We start from the raw sequence: 14979 nt of genomic DNA on the forward strand, positions 1-14979 counted from the left end.
AGGGGTAGGCAAACGCTTTAGATTTAGGGATGAAATAGATTTTTTTAAGTAATACAATGTGCCATACATTCATTTGGAATTAATAACTAGATATGAATTGTTAGCTACTAGCCAGCTCAACATGTCACTCAACGAGATGTTTGGGGGGAGGCGCATTTACAGGCGCGAACGTTTGCTAACTAATTTAACGGGAGCGAAGTTACTTGGCTCGCTGTTACAAAATAGAAGAACACGCTGGTTAATTAGTTAGGTTGCATAAACACTTATTTCAATAAATATGGCATTCAATAATAACTTTTTGTTGTTGTTTTCAAATAATGATGTCAAGGAAGGGAATAGTTAGCCACTTAACGTTAACTAGCTAATATCTAATAACAAAATGCGCGCCCCAGCAGCAGGGGGGGCACCTTTGGAGAATTCAGTATTTATTTATTGAACCTTTATTTAACTAGGAGAGTCAGTTAAGAACAGATTCTTATTTACAATGACTGCTTACCCCGGGCCAGACCCGGACGACGCTGGGCCAGTTGTGCGCCACCCAACTGATTCAAACCAGGGATTGCACTGAGATACAATGCCTTAGACCACTGTGCCACTCAGCAACCCCATTTAAAAGTAGCTATCTATTATTAATTGAGAACATAATAGTTGGGAAAATGTTTTAGATACAGCTACTAGGTCTAACTTGCCACGTGTGTAGTATGTTTGTGTCTATACACTCAGGCAGTCTATTTGGTACATGTCCATGCAGGTTTATATTAGCCTACATGTGGCAGACACCAATCTAGTGCCTCACCAGGGGTATATTCATTATGCCGATTCTGTTGCAAAATGTTTTGTAATGAACCATTTTGGACAAATTCAGGTAGGTCCCTCCCTGCTTTGTTCTGTTAGCTTCCGTCAGGTACTTAAAATGGTAAACGGTTTACATTTCGAGACAATGAATACACCCTAGAATCCATGCTAATGACATTATCCACTCCCTTTCCCCTCTCTACCCAGGATTGTAAGATGGGTCAAGGAGGAGTGAAGAGCAGGAGTAACAAAAACAACAGCAGAGTTAGGCGCCGTCTGACAGAAAACCCCTCAGAGGGAACCCTTCTCACCTACTCTCCCAACATGTCCGTTGCCTTGGCAACCACCATCGCGCCTTGTTCCTTCGATCCAGCCAACTGATGCAACCAGGTGACGTGCCCAGCGGAACCAGTAACAGACCTCACCTCGGCCTCTGTCACCACCACCGCTCCGTGGGCCTCTACCTGGAATACCCAGAGCCTCCCGCCACAAAGGTACTGCCCACACACTCTGGTCTCTACCCACACACTCTGGTCTCTACCCACACACTCTGGTCTCTACCCACACACTCTGGTCTCTACCCACACACTCTGGTCTCTACCCACACACTCTGGTCTCTACCTGGAATACCCAGAGCCTCCCGCCACAAAGGTACTGCCCACACACTCTGGTCTCTACCCACACACTCTGGTCTCTACCCACACACTCTGGTCTCTACCCACACACTCTGGTCTCTACCCACACACTTTGGTCTCTACCCACACACTCTGGACTCTACCCACACACTCTGGACTCTACCCCCCCCCCCCCATGGCTGGGTTTCCCTCTGTAGTCCGTAATAGTTTGCAAGCCCTGCCACATCCGACGAGCATCAGAGCCGGTGTAGTAGGATTTAATCTTAATCCTGTATTGACGCTTTGCCTGTTTGATGGTTCGTCTGAGGGCATAATGGGATTTCTTATAAGCGTCCCGATTAGTTATCCCGCTCCTTGAAAGCGGCAGCTCTAGCCTTTAGCTCGGTGCTGTCTTTTTTGTTGTCTTTTATCTGTGGCTTCTGGTTGGGATATGTACGTACGGTCACTGTGGGGATGATGTCATCGATACACTTATTGATGAAGCCGGTGACTGAGGTGGTATACTCCTCGATGCCACTGGGTGAATCCCCGAACATATTCCAGTCTGTGCTAGCAAAACAGTCCTGTAGTGTAGCATCCGCATCATCAGACCACTTCCGTATTGATCGAGTCACTGGTACTTCCTGCTTCAGTTTTTTGATTTTAAGCAGGGATCAGGAGGATAGAATTATGGTCAGATTTACCAAATGGAGGGTGAGGGAGAGCTTTGTATGTGTCTCTGTGTGTGGAGTAAAGGTGGTCTGGAGTAGGTTTTCCTCTGGTTGCACATGTGACATGCTGGTAGAAATGCGGTAAAACAGATTTAAGTTTGCCTGCATTAAAGTCTCCGGCCACTAGGAGCGCTGCTTTATGGATGAGCATGTTCTTGTTTGCTCATGGCCTTATACAGCTTTTTGAGTGTGGTCTTTGTGCCAGAATCGGTTTGTGGTGGTAAATAAACGGCTATGAAAAATATAGATAAACTCTTGATAGATTTTGTGGCCTACAGCTTATCATGAGATACTCTACTTCAGACGAGGACGACCTCGAGACTTCTTTAATATTTGACATTGTGCACCAGCTGTTATTGACAAATGGTCACAGACCCCACTGCTCGTCTTACCAGACGTAGCTGTTCTGTCCTGCCGATACACAGAAAACCCAGCCAACTCTATATTATGTGTCTTTGTCTACTTCCTGTATATAGCCATGTTATTTTCTACTTCCTGTATATAGCCATGTTATTTTCTACTCCCTGTATATAGCCATGTTATTTTCTACTCCCTGTGTTTAACCATGTTATTTTCTACTTCCTGTATATAGCCATGTTATTTTCTACTTCCTGTATATAGCCATGGTATTTTCTACTCCCTGAATATAGCCATGTTATTTTCTACTTCCTGTATATAGCCATGTTATTTTCTCATTATTTTTATTCGTTATTCACTGTATTTATTCCTCGTTTCACCATTTCAATATATATTTTTTAAATCTTCTCTTTAACTCTGCGTTGTTGGAAAAGGACCCGTAAGTAAGTGTTTCACTTCGTAGAAAACAGCATTTCACTGTTGTGTACGAACCATGAGACAAATACAATTTAGGAAAGGGTCAATGCCATTCCAGTTCAGTAATGCAGGATTTTTCTCTCATAGAGAACTATTATTAACTATTGAGATGTAAATTCAGGAACTAACTTGACAAATCTTCTTTCCTTTTTTTCCCCCTCTACAGTTCCCATCTGATATTAAAACAGTATTTCTTCTTATCTAATCTTAGGTTTGTACAAAGGACCAGAGAGCCCAGACCCAGCAGACCTACATGTTCCTGAGAATCTGACTCTTCACCCTCGTGGAGACCTACTCCTGCCTGGAAAACAGCATCGCTGACTTCCACCGCTCCACACACAGCATGGACTCCCTAATCGGGGACTCAGACCCCAACCTGTTCCCCATGTCCATGAGGACGGAGACCGCCTTCTCCCGGGACCAGAACCCTATGGATATGGACCAGGAAGGCTACATTGGAAAAGACCAGAAACTGTTCAGCGACAACACCCTGGATCTCCTCCAGGACTTTGAGTTGACAGGCTCCCCCTCAGACTTTTACGTAGGGGACGACGCCTTCCTCTCCTCCCTGGCTGATGACACTCTGCTGGGGGATGAGAGCCAGGATCGTGGGGTCTCCAACTCCACCTTCAAGCCAGCTGCTACTACGACCAATAGTGGTAGTTTTAGCGGTTCCAACACCACCACATTGAATGGTAGCAGTCTACTAGCATGTCAGGATGAGTCCAACTCCAGCACCTCTATGACAACCACTGCCACCTTTCCCGTGGTGAAGATGGAGAAGGAATCTGGCTTCATCCAGCTGTGTACTCCAGGGGTGATCAAACGGGAGAAGACGTCGGCCATTCGTAGCTACTCCTGCCAGATGAGTGGTAGTACCGGTGGCTCCACTTCCTCCTCCCCCTCCGAGCTGTCCAGCGCCAGCCCCAGCCCCATCTCCATCTGTGGGGTGAGCACCTCTGGAGGACAGAGCTACCACTTTGGAGGCAACAGCAGCATCAACACCCCCTTGGCTTCCACTACCAGTGGAGCTTCTCAGCAGAAGGATCAGAAGCCCTCGGTGTTCAGCCTGTATCCTCCACTGGTGACAGTAGGAGAGGCCTGGAACAACATTAGCTATGGGGATGGAGCTTCTGGAATGCAAGGCCTCTCCAGCCCTACCTCCGCTTTCTCCAGCAGCTATGTCAGGTAAGGAGAAGAACTGAAGGAATGTGGCTAATAGAGAACAGTCCTGTAGTTGGTCTGGTGGTGGTGGTATGGCCAGTCTGCTGCAGTGAGAGGGTGAGGCTGGTGTCATATTGCAATGTAGAAAACTGTGGAATAGGACTGCCAGCAGGGCTCTTGGTTTGTAAACATGTAAAGGCAACTCGGTCCAGTTAGTTGGTTAGTTTGAAACTGAATTGAAAAGGGTTGGAGATTATCCTAGTGTTTAAACTTTTTTTTTAATCTTGATTTTATTTTTCTGCTCTTGCTTGTATCGACATGCCTTAAATCACTTTGTGTCAACTGTGCAGGGGAGTGAAATATCACAGACTAATAGTGTAGCCCCTTTCACCAACTAGGATAGTAGGAAGTAGGTCATGTGTTCTCTGATACCATAATGGTGTCTTACTTCAGGCGTCTTTAGAAATGTTTGCTAAACAATTACCATACCTCACAGGTTGTGCGGTCCCAAATGGCACCCTATTCCAGAGTTTTTAGGTTCTGGTCAAAAGTAAAGTAACGCACTATATAGGCAATAGAGAGCTATTTGGGACACACATATAGTTCCGGAACAGTAGACCACTGCCCTACAGAGCTCTGGGGAATAGAGGCAACAATCTGTTCTATATAGGCCTGGCTCGGGGAATTCCACTTTAACCTCAGAGACATGTCATTGTCACAACATCTACGGACCTGTTCTACAACACAGTGCTTTGTCTGCCAACTCTCTGTTTTCTAAATTACAGCTACAGCTATACTAGTATAGACTAGTTAGTATATAGAGCTATACTAGTATAGACTAGTTAGTATAGGGAGCTATACTAGTATAGACTATTTAGTATATAGAGCTACACTAGTATAGACTAGTTAGTATATGGAGCTATACTAGTATAGACGAGTTAGTACATACAGCTATACTAGTATAGACTAGTTAGTATATACAGCTATACTAGTATAGTACTTTCTGAATGCCCTGTGTGTATATATGCAGGATGGCAGCTCCGTACTTTCTGAATGCCCTGTGTGTATATATGCAGGATGGCACCTCCATACTTTATGAATGCCCTGTGTGTATATATGCAGGATGGCAGCTCCGTACTTTCTGAATGCCCTGTGTGTATATGCAGGATGGCAGCTCCGTACTTTTGCACATCTTCGTGGGGCCACAGTGGATTTGCATGGCACAACATTTCGGATGAATCATTAGTGTGTTGGGCGGGATTGCTAATCCTAGGTATGTCGTGGGCTTTACTGCAGGGCTAAACAGGGATTGTCACGGCTGTTAGTGCACAGCTTGTCGCGTCTCTTTCCCACTTTGTTCCGCTATCCGGGATGCTTCAATTTTCTAGTTCGCCCAGGCTGACTGTTGCCAATGGAAATGACAAGGGAGAGCATAAGCAGAACTTCTGCATGCGAGGGAGGGAGGAAAGGAGAAGAGGAATGTAAACATTTTTATCTCTTATGTATTTAAATGGCTGTATTCTCCACGTGGGATCTTACTGACGCAAATTCTGTTTTCAAATGTCATGCCTGTCACGACGACCGTTTCAAATGTCATGCCTGTCACGACGACCGTTTCAAATGTCATGCATGTCACGACGACGACCGTTTCAGATGCAATGTCACGACGACGACCGTTTCAGATGCAATGTCACGACGACAATGACCGTTTCAGATGCAATCAGAATTTGTCTTGTGACAACAGCTCGAAAGTGCTTCTCTTCCAATCCTGATTCCCCCTCCCACTCCTACTCCCACTCCCCCGCATTATGTCTATAGCAAGTCCCTCTGCTCCACCCTGTGGACTACAGCTAGTTCCTTATTTGCTCTCTTCCAACCCTGACTCCTCCCACTAGCTAGTCTTTCTCTGCTGCTGGAACTCGCTACACAGCCCATCTGTAAATAGCCCACCTAACTACCTCATCCCCATGTTATTTTTTTGCTCCTTTGCACCCCAGTATCTCTACTTGCACATTCATCTTCTGCACATATCACTCAAGTATTTAATTGCTAAATTGTAATTATTTCGCCACTATGGCCTATTTATTACCTTAACTCACTAATCTTACTACATTTGCACACACTATATAGATTTTTCTATTGTGTTATTGACTGTTAGTTTGTTTATCCCATGTGTAACTCTGTTTCGTTTGTGTCGCACTGCTTTGCTTTATCGTGGCCAGGCCCTACCTGGTTAAATAAAGGTGAAAAAAACAAACTATAGCTTAGTCTCTCTCTGTTGCTGGAACCTGGTTCCCGTGGAGCTCACTGGTACAGGAAAGAGGGCCTAGAATAGTCTCTATATTAAATATTTTACCAGCATGGGCTTCAGGCCGAACCCAGTTGATTAAAATGGTTGAAGTTCGTTGCAGACAGATGGCGTAGAGATGAATGGTATTGAAAAGAACATACGTTCTAGCGCCCTCTTCAGGTCCGCCTCAATTATTTCATCAAACAGTGCGCTTAAAGCACCAGACAAGATCCTTGCATTATAGTTTTTTAAATAAAATCACAGGCTCTGATCAGGCCCTACACCCAAACAAGGGCACTGCGTTCATCCACCTCTGGCCTGCTCGCCTCCCTACCACTGAGGAAGTACAGTTCCCGCTCAGCCCAGTCAAAACTGTTCGCTGCTCTGGCCCCCCAATGGTGGAACAAACTCCCTCACGACGCCAGGACAGCGGAGTCAATCACCACCTTCCGGAGACACCTGCAACCCCACCTCTTTAAGGAATACCCTAGGATAGGATAAAGTAATCCTTCTCACCCCCCCCCCTTAAATGATTTAGATGCACTATTGTAAAGTGGCTGTTCCACTGGATGTCAGAAGGTGAATTCACCAATTTGTAAGTCGCTCTGGATAAGAGCGTCTGCTAAATGACTTAAATGTAAATGTATAGACTAGTTAGTATATGGAGCTATACTAGTATAGACTAGTTAGTATAGGGAGCTATACTAGTATAGACTAGTTAGTATATAGAGCTATACTAGTATAGACTAGTTAGTATATGGAGCTATACTAGTATAGACTAGTTAGTGTAGAGAGCTATACTAGTATAGACTAGTTAGTATATGGAGCTATACTAGTATAGACGAGTTAGTACATACAGCTATACTAGTATAGACTAGTTAGTATATACAGCTATACTAGTATAGACTAGTTAATATATGGAGCTATACTAGTATAGACTAGTTAGTATATAGAGCTATACTAGTATAGACTAGTTAGTATATGGAGCTATACTAGTATAGACTATTTAGTATATAGAGCTACACTAGTATAGGGAGCTATACTAGTATAGACTAGTTAGTATATGGAGCTATACTAGTATAGACTAGTTAGTATATACAGCTATACTAGTATAGACAAGTTAGTACATACAGCTATACTAGTATAGACTAGTTAGTATATACAGCTATACTAGTATAGACTAGTTAGTATATACAGCTATACTAGTATAGACTAGTTAGTATATACAGCTATACTAGTATAGACTAGTTAGTATATACATCTATACTAGTATAGACTAGTTAGTATATACATCTATACTAGTATAGACTAGTTAGTGTATACAGCTATATTAGTATAGACTAGTTAGTGTAGAGAGCTATACTAGTGTAAACTAGTTAGTGTAGAGAGCTATACTAGTGTAGACTAGTTAGTGTAGAGGGCTATACTAGTGTAGACTAGTTAGTGTAGAGAGCTATACTAGAGTAGACTAGTTAGTATAGAGAGCTATACGAGCATAGACTAGTTAGTGTATAGAGCTATACTAGCATAGACTAGTTAGTGAATAGGGCTATACGAGCGTAGACTAGTTAGTGTAGAGAGCTATACTAGTGTAGACTAGTTAGTGTAGAGAGCTATACTAGTGTAGACTAGTTAGTGTCGAGAGCTATACTAGTATAGACTAGTTAGTATAGGGAGCTATACTAGTATAGACTATTTAGTATATAGAGCTACACTAGTATAGGGAGCTATACTAGTATAGACTAGTTAGTATATGGAGCTATACTAGTATAGACGAGTTAGTACATAAAGCTATACTAGTATAGACTAGTTAGTATATACAGCTATACTAGTGAAGACTAGTTAGAGAGCTATACTAGTGTAGACTAGTTAGTGTCGAGAGCTATACTAGTGTAGACTAGTTAGTGTCGAGAGCTATACTAGTGTAGACTAGTTAGTGTCGAGAGCTATACTAGTGTAGACTAGTTAGTATATAGAGCTATACCAGTATAGACTAGTTAGTATATAGAGCTATACCAGTATAGACTAGTTAGTATATAGAGCTATACCAGTATAGACTAGTTAGTATATAGAGCTATACCAATATAGACTAGTTAATGTAGAGCGCTATACTAGTATAGGCTAGTTAGTGTATAGAGCTATACCAGTATAGACTAGTTAATGTAGAGCGCTATACTAGTATAGGCTAGTTAGTGTATAGAGCTATACTAGAATAGACTAGTTAGTATAGAGAGCTATACGAGCATAGACTAGTTAGTGTATAGGGCTATACTAGTATTGACTAGTTAGTATATAACGCTATACTAGTATAGACTAGTTAGTGTATAGAGCTATACTAGTATAGACTAGTTGGTGTATAGAGCTATACTAGTATAGACTAGTTGGTGTAGAGAGCTTTACTAGTATAGACTAGTTGGTGTAGAGAGCTTTACTAGTATAGACTAGTTAATGTAGAGAGCTGTACTCGAATAGACTAGTTAATGTAGAGAGCTGTACTAGAATAGACTAGTTAGTGTATAGAGCTATACTAGCATAGACTAGTTAGTATAGAGAGCTATACTAGCATAGACTAGTTAGTGTATAGGGCTATACTAGCATAGATTAGTTAGTGTATAGAGCTTTACTAGTATAGACTAGTTAGTGTAGAGAGCTATACTAGTGTAGACTAGTTAGTGTAGAGAGCTATACTAGTGTAGACTGGTAGTATATAGAGCTATACTAGTATAGACTCGTTATTGTATAGAGCTATACCAGTATAGACTAGTTAGTATATAGAGCTATACCAGTATAGACTAGTTAGTATATAGAGCTATACCAGTATAGACTAGTTAGTATATAGAGCTATACCAGTATAGACTAGTTAATGTAGAGCGCTATACTAGTATAGGCTAGTTAGTGTAGAGAGCTATACTAGAATTGACTAGTTAGTATAGAGAGCTATACAAGCATAGACTAGTTAGTGTATAGGGCTATACTAGCATAGACTAGTTAGTGTATAGGGCTATACTAGTATTGACTAGTTAGTATATAGAGCTATACTATTATAGACTAGTTGGTGTATAGAGCTATACTAGTATAGACTAGTTGGTGTAGAGAGCTTTACTAGTATAGACTAGTTGGTGTAGAGAGCTTTACTAGTATAGACTAGTTAATGTAGAGAGCTGTACTCGAATAGACTAGTTAATGTAGAGAGCTGTACTAGAATAGACTAGTTAGTGTATAGAGTTATACTAGCATAGACTAGTTAGTATAGAGAGCTATACTAGCATAGACTAGTTAGTGTATAGGGCTATACTAGCATAGACTAGTTAGTGTATAGAGCTATACTAGTATAGACTAGTTAGTGTAGAGATCTATACTAGTGGAGACTAGTTAGTGTAGAGAGCTATACTAGTGGAGACTAGTTAGTGTAGAGAGCTATACTAGTGGAGACTAGTTAGTGTAGAGAGCTATACTAGTGGAGACTAGTTAGTGTAGAGAGCTATACTAGTGGAGACTAGTTAGTGTAGAGAGCTATACTAGTGGAGACTAGTTAGTGTAGAGAGCTATACTGGTGGAGACTAGTTAGTGTAGAGAGCTATACTGGTGTAGAATAGTTAGTGTAGAGAGCTATACTGGTGGAGACTAGTTAGTGTAGAGAGCTATACTGGTGTAGAATAGTTAATGGAGAGAGCTATACTAGTGTAGACTAGTTAGTGTAGAGAGCTATACGTTTTTTTGTCACGTGCGCCGAATACAACAGTGAAATGCTTACTTCCAGGCTCTAACCAATAGTGCAAAAAAGGTATTAAGTGAACAATAGGTAAGTAAAGAAATAAACAACAGTAAAAAGACAGGCTACATAGAGTAGAGGGGCTACATAGAGTAGAGGGGCTACATAGAGTAGAGGGGCTACATAGAGTAGAGGGGCTACATAGAGTAGAGGGGCTACATAGAGTAGAGGGGCTACATAGAGTAGAGGGGCTACATAGAGTAGAGGGGCTACATACAGTATATACAGTAGAGAGGCTATGTACAGTAGAGAGGCTATGTACAGTAGAGAGGCTATGTACAGTAGAGAGGCTATGTACAGTAGAGAGGCTATGTACAGTAGAGAAGTTATATTCAGTATGTACAGTAGAGGGGCTATGTACAGTAGAGGGGCTATGTACAGTAGAGGGGCTATGTACAGTAGAGGGGCTATGTACAGTAGAGGGGCTATGTACAGTAGAGGGGCTATGTACAGTATATACAGTAGAGGCTATGTACAGTAGAGGCTATGTACAGTAGAGGCTATATACAGTAGAGGGGTTATATACAGTAGAGGGGTTATATACAGTAGAGGGGTTATATACAGTAGAGGGGTTATATACAGTAGAGGGGTTATATACAGTATGTACAGTAGAGGGGCTATGTACAGTAGAGGGGCTATGTACAGTAGAGGGGCTATGTACAGTAGAGGGGCTATGTACAGTAGAGGGGCTATGTACAGTAGAGGGGCTATGTACAGTAGAGAGGCTATGTACAGTATATACAGTAGAGGGGCTATGTACAGTAGCCGGGCTATATACAGTAGCCAGGCTATGTACAGTAGCTAGACTATGTACAGTAGAGGGGTTATGTACAGTAGAGAGGTTATATACAGTATGTACAGTAGAGGGGCTATGTACAGTAGAGGGGCTATGTACAGTAGAGGGGCTATGTACAGTAGAGGGGCTATGTACAGTAGAGGGGCTATGTACAGTAGAGGGGCTATATACAGTAGAGGGGCTATGTACAGTAGCTAGACTATGTACAGTAGAGAGGCTATGTACAGTAGAGGGGCTATATACAGTAGCCAGGCTATGTACAGTAGCTAGACTATGTACAGTAGAGACGCTATGTACAGTAGAGGGGCTATGTACAGTAGAGAGGTTATATACAGTATATACAGTAGAGGGGCTATGTACAGTAGAGGGGCTATGTACAGTAGAGGGGCTATGTACAGTAGAGGGGCTATGTACAGTAGAGGGGCTATGTACAGTAGAGGGGCTATGTACAGTAGAGGGGCTATGTACAGTAGCTAGACTATGTACAGTAGAGAGACTATGTACAGTAGAGAGGCTATGTACAGGAGAGGGGCTATGTACAGTAGAGGGGCTATGTACAGTAGAGGGGCTATGTACAGTAGAGGGGCTATGTACAGTAGAGGGGCTATGTACAGTAGAGGGGCTATGTACAGTAGAGGGGCTATGTACAGTAGAGGGGCTATGTACAGTAGAGGGGCTATGTACAGTAGAGGGGCTATGTACAGGAGAGGGGCTATATACAGGAGAGGGGCTATATACAGTAGAGGGGCTATATACAGTAGAGGGGCTATATACAGTAGCCGGGTAGTCAGGCTGATTGAGGTAGTATGTAGATATGGTTAAAGTGACTATGCATATATGATGAACAGAGTAGCAGCAGCATAAAAGAGGGGGTGGTGGGTGGCGGGACACAATGCAGATAGCCCGGTTAGCCAATGTGCGGGAACACTGATTGGTCGACCCAATTGAGGTAGTATGTACATGAATGTATAGTGAAAGTGACTATGCATATATGATAAACAGAGAGTAGCAATAGCGTAAAAGAAGGGTTGGGGGAGGCACACAATGCAAATAGTTCAGGTAGCCATTTGATTACCTGTTCAGGAGTCTTATAGACTAGTTAGTATGTACAGCTATACTAGTGTAGACTAGTTAGTATATACAGCTATACTAGTGTAGACTCGTTAGTATATACAGCTATACTGGTGTAGACTAGTTTGTAGACTAGTTAGTATATACAGCTACACTAGTATAGACAAGTTTGTAGACTAGTTAGTATACAGCTATACTAGTATAGACTAGTTTGTAGACTAGTTAGTATATACAGCTATACAAGTGTAGACTCGTTAGTACAGTGCCTTGCGAAAGTATTCGGGCCCCCTTGAACTTTGCAACCTTTTGCCACATTTCAGGCTTCAAACATAAAGATATAAAACTGTTTTTTTGTGAAGAATCAACAACAAGTGGGACACAATCATGAAGTGGAACGACATTTATTGGATATTTCAAACTTTTTTAACAAATCAAAAACTGAAAAATTGGGCGTGCAAAATTATTCAGCCCCCTTAAGTTAATACTTTGTAGCGCCACCTTTTGCTGCGATTACAGCTGTAAGTCGCTTGGGGTATGTCTCTATCAGTTTTGCACATCGAGAGACTGAAATTATTTCCCATTCCTCCTTGCAAAACAGCTCGAGCTCAGTGAGGTTGGATGGAGAGCATTTGTGAACAGCAGTTTTCAGTTCATTCCACAGATTCTCGATTGGATTCAGGTCTGGACTTTGACTTGGCCATTCTAACACCTGGATATGTTTATTTTTGAACCATTCCATTGTAGATTTTGCTTTATGTTTTGGATCATTGTCTTGTTGGAAGACAAATCTCCGTCCCAGTCTCAGGTCTTTTGCAGACTCCATCAGGTTTTCTTCCAGAATGGTCCTGTATTTGGCTCCATCCATCTTTCAATCAATTTTAACCATCTTCCCTGTCCCTGCTGAAGAAAAGCAGGCCCAAACCATGATGCTGCCACCACCATGTTTGACAGTGGGTATGGTGTGGTCAGAGTGATGAGCTGTGTTGCTTTTACGCCAAACATAACGTTTTGCATTGTTGCCAAAAAGTTCAATTTTGGTTTCATCTGACCAGAGCACCTTCTTCCACATGTTTGGTGTGTCTCCCAGGTGGCTTGTGGCAAACTTTAAACAACACTTTTTATGGATATCTTTAAGAAATGGCTTTCTTCTTGCCACTCTTCCATAAAGGCCAGATTTGTGCAATGTACGACTGATTGTTGTCCTATGGACAGAGTCTCCCACCTCAGCTCTAGATCTCTGCAGTTCATCCAGAGTGATCATGGGCCTCTTGGCTGCATCTCTGATCAGTCTTCTCCTTGTATGAGCTGAAAGTTTAGAGGGACGGCCAGGTCTTGGTAGATTTGCAGTGGTCTGATACTCATTCCATTTCAATATTATCGCTTGCACAGTGCTCCTTGGGATGTTTAAAGCTTGGGAAATCTTTTTGTATCCAAATCCGGCTTTAAACTTTTCACAACAGTATCTCGGACCTGCCTGGTGTGTTCCTTGTTCTTCATGATGCTCTCTGCGCTTTTAACGGACCTCTGAGACTATCACAGTGCAGGTGCATTTATACGGAGACTTGATTACACACAGGTGGATTGTATTTATCATCATTAGTCATTTAGGTCAACATTGGATCATTCAGAGATCCTCACTGAACTTCTGGAGAGAGTTTGCTGCACTGAAAGTAAAGGGGCTGAATAATTTTGCACGCCCAATTTTTCAGTTTTTGATTTGTTAAAAAAGTTTGAAATATCCAATAAATGTCGTTCCACTTCATGATTGTGTCCCACTTGTTGTTGATTCTTCACAAAAACTTTCTATGGTCTCCCCCTTTAATTAACATAATCAACGTTTCCCTTTACTGTGGGTATTCTTATTGTAATATTAGCTACTTTCAATGCAACATATCGAAACAAAACAAACAAGACTTAGTATGAAAACTATGCAAAAATATTTTGTTGTATGGAGAATGCAGAGTATGATTTTATTGTGCTGGCAGGCACGACTCAGGCCTGTACTCTATACAGACCGGTGCGCCATAACCAACCAGAGCTGCAGTAGGCCAATATGTAAATAGACCATTGCCATACATGGATCTGTGCCATTCACATTGAACTGGACTGTGTTTACAGCATGAGCGGTCATGAGAAGATGCACTTGTTTTGAGATCAAAGCGAGAATTGCATGTTGCCACGTTTTGTTCATATCTTTTGCTAGTTAGCGTGTTATTTTCCCAGTTATAGTTAATTTCTAGTCAGCGATGGGGCAGTGGTTGCTTCCTACAAGAGCACAAAATGTGCATTTCTAGACATCTTTGACAAGCGAGTCAGGTAAAAAGCTGGTTTATGTCTTAAAGGGGCAGTGTTGTATTTTGAGACTGTCTTGAATAAGTTAAGTAGCCAATAGGCAGAGGGTAGCATAATTTGTCTGATTCTCTGTAATAATGGAATGGGAATAATGGTGCATTTTATTTTGTGAAGTGGTATTTTTTTCATCAAGAACAACATTTTCCGTCACCTCTTTGTCTGAAGGACAAGTGGATAAACAGGTTCATGTCAAGCCCTGCATGTTTTTTTTCTTCCAAAGTCTCATGGAATGTAGGCCAACATTGAACACCATACATTGGCTGCTACTGTAGGCTGTGGAATGCTCTCAATGGACGTGTACATCAGCGTGTTCCAGTTCCCACCAAGTCACCCATTGAGCATGTTTGGGATGCTCTGGATCGACGTGTAAGACAGCGTGTTCCAGTTCCCACCAAGTCACCCATTGAGCATGTTTGGGATGCTCTGGATCGACGTGTAAGACAGCGTGTTCCAGTTCCCACCAATATCCAGCAACTTCACACAACCATTGAAGAGGAATTGGACAACGTTCCTCAAGCCACAATCAACAGCCTGATCAATGTTATGCGAAGGAGATGTGT

At 42.2% G+C, this 14979-nt stretch overlaps 1 protein-coding gene across 4 annotated transcripts in view; it reads left to right on the forward strand.

Moving 5' to 3' along the window:
- The first annotated feature begins 1410 nt into the window (after nucleotides 1–1410).
- LOC135526722 (glucocorticoid receptor-like) overlaps nucleotides 1411–14979 on the forward strand; it is a 62792-nt gene continuing 49223 nt past the window's right edge. For all 4 annotated transcript variants that reach the window (XM_064955328.1, XM_064955329.1, XM_064955330.1 and 1 more), the window contains exons 1-2: nucleotides 1411–1446; nucleotides 3186–4162. In XM_064955328.1, coding sequence (XP_064811400.1) covers nucleotides 3318–4162 — 845 coding nt within the window. In that variant the 5' untranslated portion in view covers nucleotides 1411–1446; nucleotides 3186–3317. The remainder of the gene's footprint in view (nucleotides 1447–3185; nucleotides 4163–14979) is intronic.

Source organism: Oncorhynchus masou, chromosome 32, assembly GCF_036934945.1.
Source record: "Oncorhynchus masou masou isolate Uvic2021 chromosome 32, UVic_Omas_1.1, whole genome shotgun sequence".
Lineage (NCBI taxonomy): Eukaryota > Metazoa > Chordata > Actinopteri > Salmoniformes > Salmonidae > Oncorhynchus > Oncorhynchus masou.